This window comes from Apteryx mantelli, chromosome 1, assembly GCF_036417845.1.
Source record: "Apteryx mantelli isolate bAptMan1 chromosome 1, bAptMan1.hap1, whole genome shotgun sequence".
Taxonomy (NCBI): domain Eukaryota; kingdom Metazoa; phylum Chordata; class Aves; order Apterygiformes; family Apterygidae; genus Apteryx; species Apteryx mantelli.
In genome coordinates, this window is record NC_089978.1 from 165,014,380 (window position 1) to 165,031,603 (window position 17,224).

Consider the following 17,224-nt stretch of genomic DNA (forward strand, 5'->3'; position numbering starts at 1 on the left):
GAGGGCGGCACGGCTGGGTGCCGGGGAGAGGAGGGAAAGGACACGAGGACGATGCCGGAAATACTATGGCAGGTCTGGCCCCTTCAGCCGCCTGCCGCCTCCCCGCTTTGCCTCCCCATGAGCAGGGAGGGCAGCCATCGCCTCGAGTCACCGACAGTGCAAAGTGGGACCTTTTTTTTGGAAGGGGGGGAGCAATGGAAGCTGAACACCACATGAGCAACCATGAGACCCCCAAAATAACCCTCCCACCCCCCCCCCGGTACACACACTCACACGCACGCACATGTATGTAGACATCAGTGACCACACCACACAGCGTGGAAACATTGTGTTATCAGGCACTCCACGGGAAAAATCTCAGCCTGCCCTCGTCCTCCCTCTAGCTCAAGGCTAGTGACCCCCCCCCACACACCCCTCACCCCAGTTCAGCACTGCCCCAAGCCACCAGCATCCCCTGTCCCTGTGTCCGTGGGGCCCAGGAGCAGCTCATGGCGGGGGACAGAAGGGGGACAAGGAAAGCAGCCCCCCACAGGCAAGTCACCCCTCAAAAAGGTGGGGGCCAGCAGGGCTCCTCTGGCCAGGACTGTATTCCTCATCTCTTTTTGCCTGGCTTTACTCCATTTAAGAGCTGTGCCACCCTCCGCCGCAACCATAGCTGGGCGTGAAGGGGGGGGGAGACGCTTTCCCCAATGGTCTCCAGCCGTTGAGCTTCACCAGCCACCCCAGAGGTGCCGCAGAGCCCCTCCACGGGAGGCAAGCGCTCGTCACGGTGGTGATCTTGCAGGCATGGCCGCACTGCTGCGGTAGCACCACTTGCCCCTCTCAGCACCGGTCTGCTCCTGCCTGGCCATGCGGAGCACCCTTGCTCCTTCAAGGGTGGGGAGAAACCAAAAAAAAAAACCCCAACCAGACATGCTGGATCTCAGCCAAGAGGGGCCACGGGTAGCAGAAAGCTCCGCAAGAAACAGCAATGTCCTGGCAACAGGACCACCAGCTATTTTTCACAGCATCGCTTCCCTCTGCCTCCAAAGCCTGACTCCCCTCAGGGCAGAAACGCCATGTACAGGCTGTGGAGGCACAGGAATAAGCTCGGGCGAGGATGTGCCCCCGTGAATCCTCCTTTTGCCTCCCTGGTGGGAGGAGGGTGCCCTGGCCCCACAGTGCCCATCCCTCCTCAGCCCGGGTGGCAAAGGCTCCCTCTCACCTGCCACATTAACGGAAAGGCAACAAGACAATTTTTTTCAAAATCTCTGTAACACCTTTCTAGCAGACAAGATGAGTCATGTTCAAAGCCTTCTCTGAGAAACGCTGCCCTGAGACAAAAGGACGATCACGTAATCTCAAGGCCCTTCCCAGCCCTACTCTGGGGCTGTTATACCAAAAAAACCCCCAAAACAAAACACAAAAAACGTCACAAGGCTCCTCTTCAGTTGTAAAAGCACTGGGTTTAGCTCTCTGCGTCAGCAGACGCTGACTCCACTGCTCGTTCTGCTCCTCTCCCTCCATGTGGGAGAAGGTGGGAATGGCTCTGGCGGTGCTTTTCTCTCTGTTTTGTCTATAAAGGCAGGTATTGAAATGCCCTTGCGGGCTGGGACGCGCTTGGTGCTCCTGGCCACGTTAGCCAGCAGGCTGCAGGTAAGGAGGGCTGCAGTGCCTGATACTCTCATTTTTTTCATGCCAGTGCCATCACGGGTGACAAACATCCACATGTGGGTTTGCATTTATGATACTCAGACGAATGAGCAGCGTTCACTGACTCCCTGGCCACGGACATTTTCAATTAGATATGTACAACCCCAGCAAACAGGAGCTTCTTAACAGGATTGCCGTCAGCTTTGCCACCCACGGCAGGAGCAGCCCCACTTGCTCTTCCCAGGGAAGGAAGCAATATGCATTTGAAAAAACAGGGCAGTAAAAGAAGAGCTGATGGGGAAGGAAGGGAATATGCTGAAGGCTTCTGTTGAACAGCTCATGGCCACGCCTTTAGGCTTATTTGAAGTACAGGCTCACAAAACCAAATATCAGGGCATAATAAATAAATAAATAAATAAATAAATGGCAGGTGTTTGGGGGATCTGGTCACTTGAGCCCACTGATGGCACCCCACTAGAACTAGTGCTCAGGGCAGATAAAAGTCTCTGGGTCCTGCTGGAGTCAAATAGAGAAAGGAAATGAGTTACACCAGCAACTGCAAATAAATAAATAAATAAAAAGGGGGCTGGGGTTTCCCTAGCAGCCCAGCAGCAGTTACATGCCCAGCTCCTTACGTCTTCTGCTCCTTCACATCGCAGTCCTGATTTGCAATGGAAAACTCTCAGTCTCCCCCGGCCAGCCAAGGCCTCGCTCTCATGGACCAGAGCATGCTGTTTTGTTCCTTAAAATAGACCTGCTGCCAGAACAAGCCTCACCTTGGGCTCCCATCCTTAAAACCACCCTTCCCTCTTCAGCACCCGCTGCAAGCCCCACCACCTCCCAGCAGGAGCAGGCTGCCAGCCCCGGCCACTGAAGGGGCAGATACACCTTGCATCTTTGCTACCGTGAAATAACGCAACGCAAGGGGAAGGAGAGCTGTTTGGGTGCTTTGTTGGTGCCCCCAACACCAGTACGGTTACCCCAGCGCCCTCCTGGGTGCTGACTGTCCCCAGGGCTGTGCCAGCCTCAGTGGCGCACAGTTTGGGGGCAAGGTGTGCCTGGGGCTTGGGGCATGCCGGGGCTGCCAAGCCGGAAAGCCTGGTCACACCAGGATGTGCAGTGGGGTGCAGGTATGGCAAGGTCCTCTCAACGTGGAAATGGGGACGAGGCCTTGGAGAGGCTGGCTGGCGGGGAGCAAGACGAGGGAGAGGCTGCCCAGGGCCTCCCCGTCCCGGCACACCGGCATCCTCCACCAGCCCCTGCAGGGATGTGGCTGTGGGGGCCATGCCTGGCTCCTCCCTAAGCCTGGCCGGGGGTCCCCGCGCTTGCCAGGAGGCTGCAGGAGCGCTGGGACAGCATGGGTTTGGAGCTTGAGGGCTGTCGGTGCGGGAGGGGAAGGGGCCTCCTGCCGCCCCCTTCCTCGGCAGCCAGGAGGACGGGGAGGGGATCGCTGCTGTGCTCCTTCCCGTGGGTGGGGGGGGGGTGAGGGGCCACTCATGCCTTCATCCTCTCCTCGCACACCGCGAAGCTTGCCTTGCCGGCGCCCCCGAAGACCTCCACCACCTGGTCGTCCCACTGGATCACGTTGCCTTGCAGGTGGGAGGTGCAGTTGGCCATGGCCAGGATCTCCGCTGGTGCCAGCATGTGGTCCCAGATACTGAACTGCGTGATCTCCCCCACGAAGGCCTGCGTGGCATCAAACCGGCCACCCAGCGTGTCCTGGAGGGCAGAGGATGGAGCAGGAGAGCAGAGATGGAGATGGGGAAAGAAGCAATTTGGGCAGAGGAAGCAAGAAGCAAGAAGCAAGGAGGGGAGCGGACAGACAGATGCAGCAAAGAGAGGAGGAGACAGACAAGGGGGAAGAGGGAGCACGATGAGTGCACATGGCCCACCTGGAGGACAGGCTAGCAGCCAGGAGAGCCCCTCACCCAAGCATGGAGGTGGCTGCCCTTGTGGCACCCCATGCCGGGAGCTCCTGCCCCCAAACCCCAGCCCCACTTGGGGGCTCCCCCACGTGGGGCTCACAACCCCAGAGTGTCCTGGGGCTCCTGCCCCCCTGGACCTGCCCTAGAGACTGCAGTGAAGGGCCAGCATGGCACGTACCTGCTCCTGGCCAAGGATTATCACCCCCTGTGGCTTGATGGCGTGCCAGGAGGCCAGGTTCTCGCTGGCACCCCGCTGCTCGCCATCCTGGTAAGCCGCCCACTTGCCGTCCCGGGTGGTCCACGCCACACAGATGTGGTGCCAGGCCTTGTCCTTCAGGCTCAGCGGCAGCTGGGCAACCTGCAAGCGAAAAGGCCAGAGCCCAGCACTCAGGCACCCCTCGCAGGGGAGGCCGTCAGGCATGGCTGCCACCGCAGCACCCCAAAGTCTAACAACACCCAGATTTGCTGCTTCTCCCTCTCAACACCCCCCCCCCCCATCCTGGGCCATCTTACCCATCCTCCTGCTCCCCCCATCTCCAACCCTCTGCCCCTTCCTCCCAGCTCTTCCTCGTGCTCCTTCATGCAGGTCCCAGCTCTGCCACAGCTACTTCTGGGGCCCACGGCAGTGCAAACACCAGGGCCAGACCCTGCTGCTGCCTTGTAGGCTAAATTACTGCATGCCAGCCACTTCACAGGACCATGTGCTGGCTCTCATCCCACTGCACGTAGAGGGAATGCAAGGTGGCCTCTGCCTCCCCAAGCTGGGGGAAGTTTCTTGCTATGCAGGAAAATAAAAAACAGACTACAGGCCGTTACCACAGGGCAGCTGAGGTGTGGTAACTCAAGGTGAGACAAATTAGCACGGCTACACCTGAGGGACCCCCCTCTGGGTTGCTTGTGATGAAGACCAGGCCTGGGAAAGCTGTTGAGACTAAGGAGAGAAAGGAAGGAGCTTCACGCCTCTTCCTTTGCCCGTGGCACCCCGGCTCTGTTGACCTTGTCATTGATGAGCAGCTCCAGGGGGTTGGTGCCCCACTCCAGCAGCACAATCTCATTGGCCTGCCCCGGGACAGAGTAGGAGAAGGGAGTGCCGAGCCCGCCTGAGGCCTTGGACTTCAGCCACATGCAGATGGTGAAGGCATAGAGCTCTGGCAGGGTCTTCTTCATGCGGGCGTACATGTAGTTGTTCTGCACGGGGATGGTCACCTTGAAGGCATCAGGAGGGTTGTAGCTTGGTGGCCCTGTGAGCCAAGGAGGGGGAGAAGGGAGGCCAGTGAGCACCCACTGCCTGGGGTCAGAGTGGCCAAAGGGGCTGCTCCTGCGGACATGCACCTTCAGGAGGGGCCCAAGAGCTGATAGTGAGCCCCGCGTGGCACCTGGGAGGGCAGGGTGGGCACATGGGTCCCAGGAAATGGGCTCCACTGCGGGACTCACCGTGCTCCAGCTCGGTAACTCGGTTCTGGAGGGAGTTCAGCTCCTTCTCGATGTCGTGCTGCTGCTGGCTGCGGTCGCTGCTGGCCGCCTGGCGCTCCTTCTGCAGCGTCAGGATCTTGGAGAGGAGCTGCTCCTCCAGCTGCTCCATCTTGGTGTGGAGTGCATCTCGGGTCAGCGCCGGGGAGGTGGGCGCTGAGGCGTTCGTCCGGGCTGGCAGCTCCTGCTGCACTCGGGGCAGTGGCAGGTGGACGGCAAGAGGAGGAAAGGAGGAAGAAAATTCAGCATGGTATTAGCAGAAAGGCGTAAAAAAAGAGAAATTTCCAGGCAGCACAACTGCAGAGCGAGCTGGAACCAAAACTCTGGAGCCACCCCGTCAGCTGGAGAGCCTTCTCTGAGATCCTCTCCCCTTTAAACTCCCCTATTAATTTCATTGCAGCCTTTTCCTACAAAATGAAGCTGGCCACTTGATTACTTTTAATGACTTCTGCTGCTTCAGAGACAGAGCAAGGCTGGGACACACGGGAGTGCAGGTCTTCCCTCAGGTGAAACCCAGCCCATGCCTCTCCCTTGGTCAGTCCAAAACCAGTTTTAGGAGCCTGGTGAGGACGCGCCCTGCCATTACTGCATTGTACAAAGATCCCATTCCTCAGCCACTAGCTTGCTGGAAGACCTCATCCCAGCTGGCTTTATAAAAGCAGAGGAGGAGGTGGCTCTTTGCAACCCTGCAGCAAAGCACATGCATATGTGCTGACCCGCTGCAGAGGAGGAGTTTGCAGGAGGACGAAGAAACCCCTGGTTGACGCTGGCCCGGCTGACCCAGTTCCCATGGCAGGTATGCCACATCCTTGTGCTGGCTCCTCTGCTGCCTGGACCCTATGTGCGCTGGTGCAGCACCCAGATGTGTCCTGCAGTGGTGCCTGCAGCCTCGGGTGGCCGGCAGAGACCCATCGGGCAGCATGGTGGCCTGGGGGAGCGCAGGGAGGGCCAGGGCAGCCAGCCGCCCCCCTGCCGGTGTGCCAGGCTGGCTGGCATGCCAGTTGGCATGACGGCAGCTGGTGCTGAGGGCAGCCACCCAGACTCCCAGGCACTCCTCCAGAAATAGCAGCCCTCCCTCCTTCTCTGTGCCCGGGCCGTGATGCTCCCAGCCTCCTTGGCGCTGGGCTGACACAAGTGGGAGCCTTGCCTGGGGATATTGGCATAACCAGGGGGTCTCCCCCCAAATTGCCTCCTTTATGAGCCAGAGTCACCAAAAGGGAGGGGAAACCACCGCTGCTCTGGGCATTAAGGGGAGTTTTTGTGTCTGCTCCAGCACAACCTTCTTCTTGTTTCCCCCATGTGCCTTGCCGGTGTTGGTAGGACATGAAGTGATGCCGTCCCTGCTATCTGGACAGGTGTGCAGCCCCTCTGACTGTGAAAGGAGGCAAAAATTCCCTGAAGGTCTCAGCTCCTGAGCAAGGGAGAGGAAAGAAGTGCCTTCTCCAGGCTGAATCTAGGATCACTGACCACACGAAACAGATGTGCTCTGCTCCTCACCCCACACAGAGCCTCAGGGCCCATGACTGCACTGGGCCCCGTTTTCTTCCTCTCATAGGATTGCCTCTGAAGAAGGTGTGTCTCTTCGGGTGGCTTGCGGGAAGCTCAGCGGAGCCTCTCAAGCGGTGCAGAGGGTGGGTACAAAGGAACAGGGTGGCTGTGCCACCACGGCTGTGGCCTCAGAGCTGGCCTGAGAGAGCGTCACCCGCACTTGTGGTTCCTGGCTGCTTGCTGCTGAGGTAGTTACTTGTCAGGATGGTATCTGGGAGAAGAACCAGCTTGGAGAAGGGCTGGTACTGCCCTAAGTGGCCGTGATGCTGCCAGTGCCCGCCCTTGCAGTACGAGGACCATCTGCAGGGGTCAACCAAAAGAGCCCTGGTGCTCAAGGGGAGCAGGCTCAAGTGAGCAGGACACCCAGGACCTTTATGTACGTCCATGAACCATGATCAAACTTGTGCAAGTTTTGCAAGTACTCACTAGCATGCCCAGCTGGGACAAGCGAGCCCACTCTGGGTATCCGCTCACGACACAAGCTGTGGGAGGCCTTCTTCAAACAGCTCTCCACGCATTCTTGGCTGGCCAACTTGTTCCTCAGCTCCCTAGTCTGAACCACACTCACGCAAGCCTGCTTTGCACAGTGATTGCCCCCTGCACGTTAAACAGAGGTGAGCTCCTGGCAGCGAGGGGGCAGTCACTGAGCATCCCTGCTCTCCTCCCCACTGGGGCAGGGGATCTCTTGGGCAGCTGAAACTGTGTGTGCTGTCATGTTTCTCCACCAAAATTATGCAGAGAAGTTATACTGTGCCAAAAAAACCCAACTCAACATGACAAGTCCTGCCTTGTACTGTGGGCCTGGTCCAAAGAGTTTCCAGCTTTTTATTTTTCTTCTCCATACCTCTTTTTCCAGGATGGACAAGACCTGATGCTAATGTATACAAAATATGAGGAGGGAAAACCCCTGATGCACCTCCGAAGCTTTTCTATTCATCATAAACAATAGAGGGGAGGGAAGGCAAGCCAGAGTCTAGGAAGATTTCAAATGTTTCCAAATTGCTGCCAGGAAGGCCACGAAGAAGGTTCCCAACACCCTCTGAGCTCTGCTGGGGTCTGCTGAAACCCGATTACCTGCACAAAACATGTCACCTGCAGGGAATGGGGGAAAACCCTCTCTTGGCTTGTCCCTGGCCAGCCTTGGCAACAGAGACAGAAAAATAGCTCAGGGGCATGTTTACTCATTTTGTGGCTCCTCTTACTAAACCGGCACCTTTTTGAGGCCTGACAGCCTCCATGGCCACCTGCTCCCTCCCACCACATGGTCCCCCCCCTTAGCTCCATCCCTAGAGATTTTTGCTCGTGGCTGTGCATGGAGAGCACTACAGCATCCTGCCTTGCTAGGGACGTGATGGAGCCGCTGGGGACACGTCCTGCTCACACGGGACCCGCGGCACAGTGCCTGTCCTCCTGGAGAAAAGCCAGGGGACAGAGACGGCTGCAGCAGCATGCAGCCACTGCAAAGGAGGACAGCAGGAGGAAAGTGCCGCGGGGAGGAAGGGCTGAAGGATCCTGCTGGCATAAGAACGGATGGATCCGAATCAGCCAGGAATACAGCAAGGCTGGGAATTAGACAGCGGCTGCCAGGCATCAGAGAAGCACGAGGATCTGGAAAAGCCTTCCCGTGGGAACTGCAAGGGCAAAGCCTTAGCTGCTTGTAAAACTGAGTGTGACAAATTTATGAAAGAGGTTGTATGGCCCGAAGCAGCCAGCATGAGGATCCAGGCACTCAGGGGACTCCTCCTCTACCTGCCTTTGTAAGTTATGTCAATACTCATCCTCCCAGTTAAAAAAAGAGAGACAGATGCGTCTGTCCTAAAATTCTCTGTCTTCATTTCCCTACCTGTGGCTCTTGCTATTCTGCCATTTTCTGCTCAGTTAAAGAGCCAAAACCACAACAGAATCGCACTCCGGGGACACACGGGAGCAGACCCGCGCCACCTTCCCCATGGGGTGGCGAGCATGGCTGCCTAACCTCCAGCAGGGCTGTGCCCCGTTGAGCTCCCCCAGGACGCAGCTCCGCGGAGCACACGGCATGCGGGAACGTCAGTCCTCCCTGGCTCGGGTTTTGTAAGCGATCCTCCTTAAGAAGCAGGAATCCCTGGCCTGAGCTTCGTGCGTGAGGAGGGGGATCCTGCAGCCCAAACCAGCGAGCAAAAGCCAGCCATTCCTGCTGGGTTTCTCTGAGCCGCGCCAGGGACACCGTCACGAAGAACAAAATGTCTTTCAGGAGGAAAAACGCTCGGCAAACGCGTCCTTTCTTTGATGGTTCTGCCAAAGGAAGCGCTCGGTCTGCTGGTGGGGAAAGTGAGGCCCCATATCGTCTCATAGGAAACGTGCGGAGAGAGGGTTTTTTTTTTTTTTTTAATCATACAGATGAATTAACAAGAAAATATTCCCTCGACAAAGCAGTGGTGTGTGTAGATGGGGAGACGAATTTGCTCTTTAGTCATCTGCCTGCGCTACGTTCCTCCCTCCTGTCCCCTCCGGGGCAAGAGACTTTAATGGCAATTGCAGGCAGGGAATCGTAAGCTTTTGAGAGGGGAGAGGCCTTTTAGGGCCGTCTATTGCTGCCCTCTGCCATCAGCCACTGTGGCCTTGTTCTTCTTCCCCAGGAAGGCTCTGTTTTGGCTTCAATTATACCAAACAGTGGGAGACGGATCAAGCCCGAGTGCAAGAGGGCTGCAGGCTCCATCCATGTTCTCCCTGCTGCCCCAAGAGCTCGCTAGCCCTTTTGTGGGGTCTCATGCAGACCTCAGAAAGCAAGGCAGAGACAGCGGGCAGGAGGATAGCAGGGTGGAGAGATGGATGGAAGAAGAGGTAAGCTGAAAGGTTATTTCACATCTTCAGGGGAGGAATGATTCCCGAGCACGGCTGCCTGCGTTGTATCAAAGAGGTGCTTGCTTTGTTTGCAGGGGGGCAGCACGCATGAGATCTAAGTTGTTTTCACCTCTTTCTTTATGCACTCACCCTGCTGCTGCAGGTTTTGAGAGCTTTTCTAATCCACCTAGGCTGCCTAGCTCTTGTGAAGGCCGCAGCGCTCTTTGATTGTCCTGGCTGCGGGTCTACAGGCTACGTCCCTGCTTTCATGCACAGCTCCATTAAGGAGCTGTTAATAGGGGGAAGAAAAAAAAAAGACTTGGGGCTTTTGTCACTCTTGTTAGCCCCCTGATAGCCTGCCCTACATTATTCAATAATGGCTGATGGCTTTTTCTTTTAGATTTTTTCCCTCTTCCAGCTCTTCTCTCTGCCTCTATTTTCTTATTACTTCTCTCTTTATAACTTTTCTTTCTTTGGCTTCTTTCACTTCTATTCCTTTGTAGTTTCTCCATTCTTCCTTCCGATGCACTTAGAGCCCCCCCCCCCCAAACTTCCTCTCACCTCTTCTTCAGTTCCCTCCCCCTTTCTGAATCTTTCCAGCTCTTTATCCTGCTTTGCCCCGTCCTCTCCCTCCCTCCTCCTCCCACCCCAGCAGTCCACAGACGGGTGCCTGGGCCGGTGCTCAGGACAGCCAGATTGCAAACCTGCCTTCGAGGCTGCCGGGAATTGGGAGACCCGGCCAGTCTAAACGCCCCCGCACCCGGCACTCGCTCCCTGGCACTTTCCCTTGCTGGAAGCAGGCAGGAACAGGCGCAGCCGGGTCCCGCTTCTTGGCGGCACTGTGCTGGGCCTGGGGCCAGCCGAGACACAGGGAGCCCCGGGGCGGCCGGCGGTGGTGGCAGAGACAGGACCGGTCGCTCGGCCCCCTCATGCCCAGCCAACTTCCAGCCCGCAGGAGAGAGAGGTTGAGGATGACGCTGGGCTGCAGCCCGTGTTTTTTTGCCACCCCTCGAGAGGCTTGGCCATGGGGTAAAGCGACACCTAAGGCTCGTCTCACAGGGGCTGAGCTGCACCGCCGCAGCGAGGCAAGGACAGGACCGGGGAGACCAGGCTGTCCCTTCCAGCCTCCGGGAGCCCAGCCATGCCGTGACAGAGGAGCCCGGGCAGCATCTCTCCGTTCCGGCTGGGCTGCATCCGCCACCTGGCTCCACTGAGCTGCCAGCCGAGGACCTTCCTCCCCAACCGAATTTCTTACAAAACGCATCATCACAGTCGTGCAGCTGTTATTTACCACCGACCTTCTGGGAGGGGAGAAGAGGGAGAGCGCCTTCTCCCAGGCTGTTCAGCACGCTCCCGGCTCCCCATCTGCCGCGGCGCAGGCAACGGCAGAGTGGGCAGGGGGTGTGGGGGAGGCTTGTTTAATGCTTTTTGGCCAGCAAAAGGATTGAAACATGCCAGGTAATATTAATCACGATAAATGTCAGCGGCTGGTGTGGGGGTGGGCGGTGGGCGGTGGGGGCAGGGGAAAGCCGGGCTCTGGCAAGCAGCAAGTCTGTGCGCACTTGCTTAGTTCGTAGTGATTGTTAGGCAAATGCACTTTCATTTATCTAAGGAGATCAAAGCCTCATTTACTAATGCATTAGCAAATCTGGTCCCCATCGCTCTCCTTCTGCCTCCACTGCCAGCGTGCGAGCGCTCACCTCTGCCACTGCGACTGGACAGGCAGGACCAAGGACTGACGCCTGCTCCCAGGCACCCACCACAGCCCCAGGGCTCCCTGAGCCCAAACCTGCGGTGCCAGGGGGTTTTCGGGCCCTGGCAGAGCCTCCTGGGAGCGCACGGGCTCTCGAGGGTATTTGAAGCTCTGGGAGCAACAGCTTGGGGAGGGGAAGGGTGCAGACAGAGCGGCCTGTCCTGGCTTTTCCTTTTTAGAGCAAACTCGCCACTACTTTCAGTTACCCTCGAACCTCGCTCAGGGCCCTGGGACAGCCCCGTTTCCCGGCTCTTGCTTAGTTTGGGATTCTCCATCCCTACTTTGCTGGAAACTGAAACAGGACGGAGGCGGCTGGCTCTCTCTGTTTCCCATTCCCTTCCCTAATGCTGCTCCAGCAGTTTAGCGCCAGCAGCCAAATCGTTCCAGTTTACAACACCACAACTGCAAACAGGCCGATTAGCATAAAACACTGTTATGGCTCAGTCGGAGCTGGCTCCCCTACAGAGCCCTGCAGTGCCTTTTGGGGCCTGTTCCCCCCCAATGGGTGTCAAGAAGGAAGGTGGTATCACCACCTGAGTGCAGTAAATGGGGCTGAGGCGATTGCCTCCCCGCTCCAAAATCCCTCCATTTCAATTTGCGGCTGTAATTAAAAGCACGTAAAAGGAGCATCTGGACTCCCTGGCTCTGCATGCCAAGAAGATATGCCCATGTGTATGGATGCGAGCGCATGCAGAGAGAAGGGGGAAGAAGAAAAAAGGAAAAAAAAAAACAGAAGGAAAAATCCCAGCCATGCTGTGCATGAAGAAGAAACAAGGAGAAATTCATTCAGGAGATTGCATGGCTCAGGGGATTAGAAATAGGCTACAGAAGATGTTCCTATTTGAATTTAGCCTCCGGTTAACAGTGACAGTCGACTTATTCCCCTCTCATGCGTGCCTGGTGATCTGCATGTAATGAGGACGGAAATGCGGGCTGCGCATCGCGGGGTGGGCTCCTTCGGCACACGCCAACCGCCAGTGCAGCCGCTGCTCGGCCTTCCCCTCGTTTCTCATCCGCAGCCTCAGCTAAAAGGCCGGGGACACGCTGGCCGCGGCTGCCCTCCCCTGCTTCCCCAACAGCCGAGCAGAAACCACCACCGCTGCGTGCCAGGGCTGGACTACGGGGACCAGGGCTGGCCGGCCGCCGCGTGTCAACAGAGCTAAATCACTTCTCGAAAATTAAGACTAAAATGACTTAATAGGTTTTTCAGAGCATCGATAAATCTTGTTATGGCTTACAGCCATGCTAACAGCATCCAGATTATATCAATAATCCTCCATCAGCTCCCTCCCTGCGACTCCCTCCTCCAAAGACTTGAGTGTTGAGCCTTGCCGACAAAAATGTGGCCATCAGAGAGATGCCCTAAGACATAACCTTCCTGGGGGTTTCGCACAGCATTTCATTTCATCCCTCTCTCCTGAGACTGAGCCACCCAGAGCCAGGATTTCCTCTCCTGCTTTCCTTTCTGTCCTCCTCCCGCTGCGTTTCGCATAGCACCTGCCAAAGTGAGACACCTCCTGGGACTGTCCCCCGCTGCCAGCCCCTTGCCCCCGCTCACAGCGAAGGACGCCTGGGCCCTCCTCATGGGCACCGAGCAGCCTACAGGTGGTGGCGACGAGGGTTATCAGGGCTGCAGGCCCTCTCCTGGCCAGGGCCACTGAGTTTGGCCCCGCCGTGGCTGTGGTTGTTTCTGATTTAAGTGCACTGAGCGCCAGGGCATCTGCCTGGTCCCCAGGGAACTGTTTCACGGGCGCCCCCTCCTCTCCTGAGGAGCGACGTCTGAGCTTCTGCGGAAACACAGACCATTTAGTCAGTCTCACCCTGCAGACCCCGTTAATGTTTGCACTGGTGAACCGCCCTGCCTCTGCCCCATCCCTTTTCAGGTCGCCGGGGTCCCACCAGCCCTTTGACACTCCCTCTGCGGGTTTATCGTGCCTGCGGCAGCAGCTTGGGGGCTGCTCCCCCCCAGCCCGCCGGCCACTGCCACAGGGCACCTCAGAAAGATATCTGGGGCCAACACATCAAGCTATGTGGGCAGGAGAGACGCACGCACTCCTTGCGCTGTCACGGGAAGTTTTGTATTTCTGCTCGTATAAGAGGAGTCAGATGCAAGCCCAGGACCGGCGATCGCTGCCCCATGGCGCGGGGCCCTGACCAGCGAGGCGCTGAGCCACACACACCAAGGGCGGCCGTCATGGCAGGGGCGAGATGCAATCGCCCGGCCCGGCCTCCTAGGGCTCGATTTGTCTGTGGGCCATCCCAGGCAGCGAGTTACGACAGGCGAGAGCCAAGGAAGCGTTAGTCCAACCCATCTGCGACATGCTGCCCTGCTTCCCGAGCCTGCAGGGTTCGGAGCGCAAGATGCTACGTTTCTGCTGCAAAGTACACTTGGGACCCTCGGCTCCCAGGCAACATGGAAAGACAACATTTTTGGCAGTGTGCCAGCTGTCTTCCTCATAGGTCTGTGCATGCAAGCCTCTTCCTGGCGCTGCTTCCCTTTGCAACCTCCTTCAAGCCGTTCAGGCTCTCTGCGTGCACGCAAGAGCCTGAGCCAAGCCTTGCTGTGGGCTTATGTCTCCTGACTGCATCTGTGACTCTCATCCTCCTCCACCCCAAGGCCCAGAGCCTCCTGCAACTGCAAGATATCCCAGAAAACACATCGGGGAGCTCATCAGCAACGCAGCCCCCCTCCAGCGCTGGAAGCTGGGCTTGGGGAGGACGGCAGAGCACATCCAGAGAGCAGCTAAACGCATTACCCTGCATCCAGCCTGGAGTTTCCTGGTGTTCAAAAATGATGTGCCGTGCATACCCCTGCTGGGCATGGTCCCTCTGTGTATTGCTTGATGCTCATGCATGTACACACATACATGTATGCGAGAGCTTTTTTCCTCTCTGCCCATCTACATTTCTGGATGTGTAGGTCTGCTGTCTGTACATGTGTCTGCGGGTGCATTTCTTAGTCTGGCTGTGTTATCCTGCTTGTGTGAATCTGTTCATCTGGGGAGTCCTACAATCCTTTGTAGGGGATTTTTTGGGGTGGCTGTCTGTCTCTCCGTCTAGCTGTACTAGTCTCTGTGCATTTTTGTCATCTGGCTTGCACATCCCTCTCTCCTGTGTAAGCCTGATGCATCTGTGTGTATTTGTTTCTGTGCATGCATTACTCCAGTAGCTCATGGGTGCTTTTTCCTGTCTCAATCTTTCTGTGTGCATGCATATGTTTACTTGCCCTTCCCTGTCTTTAAGTGTGTTCATACATCTGTCCATTAGAATATCCATCTCTCCCTAAGACTCTTTTCCCCCCTTGTTTGTCAGGCCATGTGGCACACAAATGATCTTAGTGGCTCTGAATTTTATGTCCAGATCTGTGCACACACACGCCCAAGTCTGCAGGTTTCTTTTTTTTGTTGCTTCTTTCTTGCATGCCTCTGACAGCAGTGACAGAGACAACATTCCCCATCCCCTCCGTCCTGCCCCCTACCCAGGTGATGCTGGCATGGCACCATGCCCTGGCTCACCTCCAGGCAGGGAAGGGTCACCAGGCAAGGGCCAGGCACACTCTTCACATCAGCCTGATATTTCAGGCCCCATCCGCCCTCCCAAGCTCCCTTGTTTAACAGCTCTGTCACTTTGGCTGGGGCAACACCAGAGCTGCCTCTAAGGGGGAACGGGGACATTGCTCCACTGCATGTTCCTAAGGATGGGATATAGGATATACAACTGCCTGCCAAGCAAAGCCTAGGTCCGAGGGGTCTCTGAGGGGCCCACAGCCAGACCCGGTGCTTGGGAGAGTCCTGCTGGCAGCCTTTCCTGCTGTGCTCTCAGAGGAGGCACAAAACAGTTGCAAGAGCCAAGCATGAAGCCCCAGAGGTGTATCCTTCTCCAGGGCTCTGGTTGTTGGAGCCCATGACCAGCAGCTACTGCCCCCATGCGCCAGGGTGAGGGGGGCAGAAGGGCAAAACCAGCGCTGAAGACATGGGCCACGACCATGCTGCCCAGCAGAGGGGCCACATCAGATGTTGCCCAACATCCCTTCCAGCTCTGCTGGGCTGGGATTCATGGAGAGAAGCAGGCAGGGCAACAGAGAGCCAAATGGGAAGATCGGTAGGTTCAGGACCTGGGATGCACAAGGCTCCTTGCAGGTGGCTCTGGCCCCTGGCAGACCCACGGGCACAGAGGGACAACACCATCCCCGAGGGAGCCAGGACATCCGGAGAAAACACCACCAGGAAAACCAGACAGATTTCCCCTCCTGGAGCTCTCACATGCCCAAACTATTATCCCAGACATATTCTGCAAACCCAGCTCTTACAGACCTAAAGACCCAGGACAGGGCTGCTGTGCTCAAAAGCTTGTTCATACCTGCCCCCCACTCCCAAGTATATCAGTTCTATTAAGAGATGCCACTTTTCCCTGCAAACCCTCCTTTTACCAAATAATCAAGGCACTGAACACACTCTGCCAAGGTCTTTGTGACGGCTGAGGCCACAGCAGCCCAAAGCAATTTACACACACACACGCCCTGGGATGGGACCAGTCACAGGCAACGTTATAGAGCCTGTGCTGTCACTCCCTCGCAGCTGGGCCACAGCTCAGCCTGCCAGGTGCACACCAAAGGGCCACACCAGGGACAAGCAGAGGAACAGCAGTACGGAGGGGCAGGGAGCGAAATGCCAGGTGGCACAGTGATCTGCTTCGCAAGAAGTCCCACTGATAACTGCAGGAGGATCTGGCGAGGAGTTACCTTTCTGTAAAGGGCAGGGGCCAGCCTGGAGCAGACACCCTGCTACCCCCCCTCCTGCAGAGGCCTCGCAGGGGCTGTGGGGAGAGCGAGGAGCCCTGTGCAGGTGCAGGCCGGGGGGAAAGCAGGGCGACCTCACCACGGAGGGAAAAGCAGCGAGGGGGGTCAGGGCAAACCTTGAGGGATGCCGCTCTCCCTGAAGGGAGCCCGCGGCGATGGGCAGAGAGCAAAAAGCCCTCCCGGAGGCTGGCAGAGGCGGCGGGAGCTTTGCAAAAGGGAGACGGGCGGGTTTGGGGCGCGGGTGGCAGCAGGTCTGGGGGACAGGTTATGCGGGAGCACCCCCCCCTCCCCGGGAGCCCCCCGAGCCCCGCCGCACCTCGATCCGGTCGATGCGGTCCTGGAGGGCGCGGACGGCCTCCTCCAGCTCCCGCACGGCGGGCGGCTCGTCGGCGGGGTGGCCCATGGTGCCGGGGCGCGGGGCGGCGCGCAGCCCCGCGGCGGCGGCGGCGGCGGCGGCGGGCTGGAGGCCGCCCTCGCAGCGGCTCAGCTTCCCGGTGAGCTCCCGGATGGTCTCCTGGTCCATGCGGATGCGCTCCTTCTGCTCCAGCGCCGTGCGGCGGAGCTGCGCCGCGGCGCTCCGCAGCGCCAGCAGCTCCTCGGGGCCGGCGGCGGCGGCGGGGCACTCGGCGCTCAGCGGCGTGCACACGAAGCGGCTGAAGAGCGGCGGCGAGCCCGGCACCCGCGGCCCGGCGCTGGCCAGCGCCTCGGCGGGGCCGTGCAGCGCCCCCAGCCCCTTGTCGGCGGCGGGCAGCAGGGCGGCGGCGGCGGAGTCATTGTCGGCGGCGGGGGCGGCGGGGGCGGCGGTGCCCGCCGGGTGGACGCTGGCGATGATGCAGATGATGGCCCCCAGGAAAGCCAGCATGCCCGCCGCCAGCAGCACCGCCAGAAACTTCAGGGTGGCAGCGGCGTGGGGGGCCCGAGCCCGCGGACGGCGAGAAAACAAAGCGGCGGGGCGGGCGGGGGGCCGGGCTGGGCAGGCGGCGGTACCGGCAGCAGCACCGGCGCCGGGGCCCCCGCGCGCCGCGCCGCGCTTATATGGGCCGGGCGGCGCGGCACGGACCGCCCCCGCCGCCGCCGGGCCGCCCCCGCCGCGCCCGGCCCCGCCGCCGCCCGGCCCGGCTCGTTGGGGCGGCCCGGCCCGAGCCACGACCCTTACTGGCACCCTCGCCCCGGGCATCCCTGCCCGACCCGCGAGGGGCTCCGAGGGGCTTGGGAGCCTGGCGGCCCCGCGGGGCTGCCGGGCCGAAGGAGCCGCCGTGGGGCACGGAGACGGGCGCA

The 17,224-nt window shown here is 58.7% G+C and overlaps 1 protein-coding gene across 1 annotated transcript; it reads right to left on the reverse strand.

Moving 5' to 3' along the window:
* Positions 1-262: 262 nt before the first annotated feature.
* NPTXR (neuronal pentraxin receptor) lies at positions 263-16,835 on the reverse strand. Its single transcript, XM_067310060.1, has 5 exons — positions 16,263-16,835; positions 4,992-5,214; positions 4,554-4,798; positions 3,736-3,915; positions 263-3,351 (listed from the first exon to the last, which is right to left on the reverse strand). The coding sequence occupies exons 1-5, from the start codon at positions 16,806-16,808 to the stop codon at positions 3,127-3,129; spliced, it is 1,419 nt and encodes a 472-aa protein (XP_067166161.1). The 5' UTR covers positions 16,809-16,835; the 3' UTR covers positions 263-3,126.
* Positions 16,836-17,224: the final 389 nt, after the last annotated feature.

What these genes read in the sequence shown, in the direction of transcription:
- NPTXR (XM_067310060.1), bottom strand. Translation starts at nt 16,808, where the DNA reads ATGCTGGCTTTCCTGGGGGCCATCATCTGCATCATCGCCAGCGTCCAC. An exon ending in AGTTACCGAGCTGGAGCACG is followed by an intron (nt 4,799 to 4,991) that starts GTGAGTCCCGCA and finishes CTTGGCTCACAG; the next exon opens with GGCCACCAAGCTACAACCCT. An exon ending in TAATCCTTGGCCAGGAGCAG is followed by an intron (nt 3,352 to 3,735) that starts GTACGTGCCATG and finishes TCTGCCCTCCAG; the next exon opens with GACACGCTGGGTGGCCGGTT.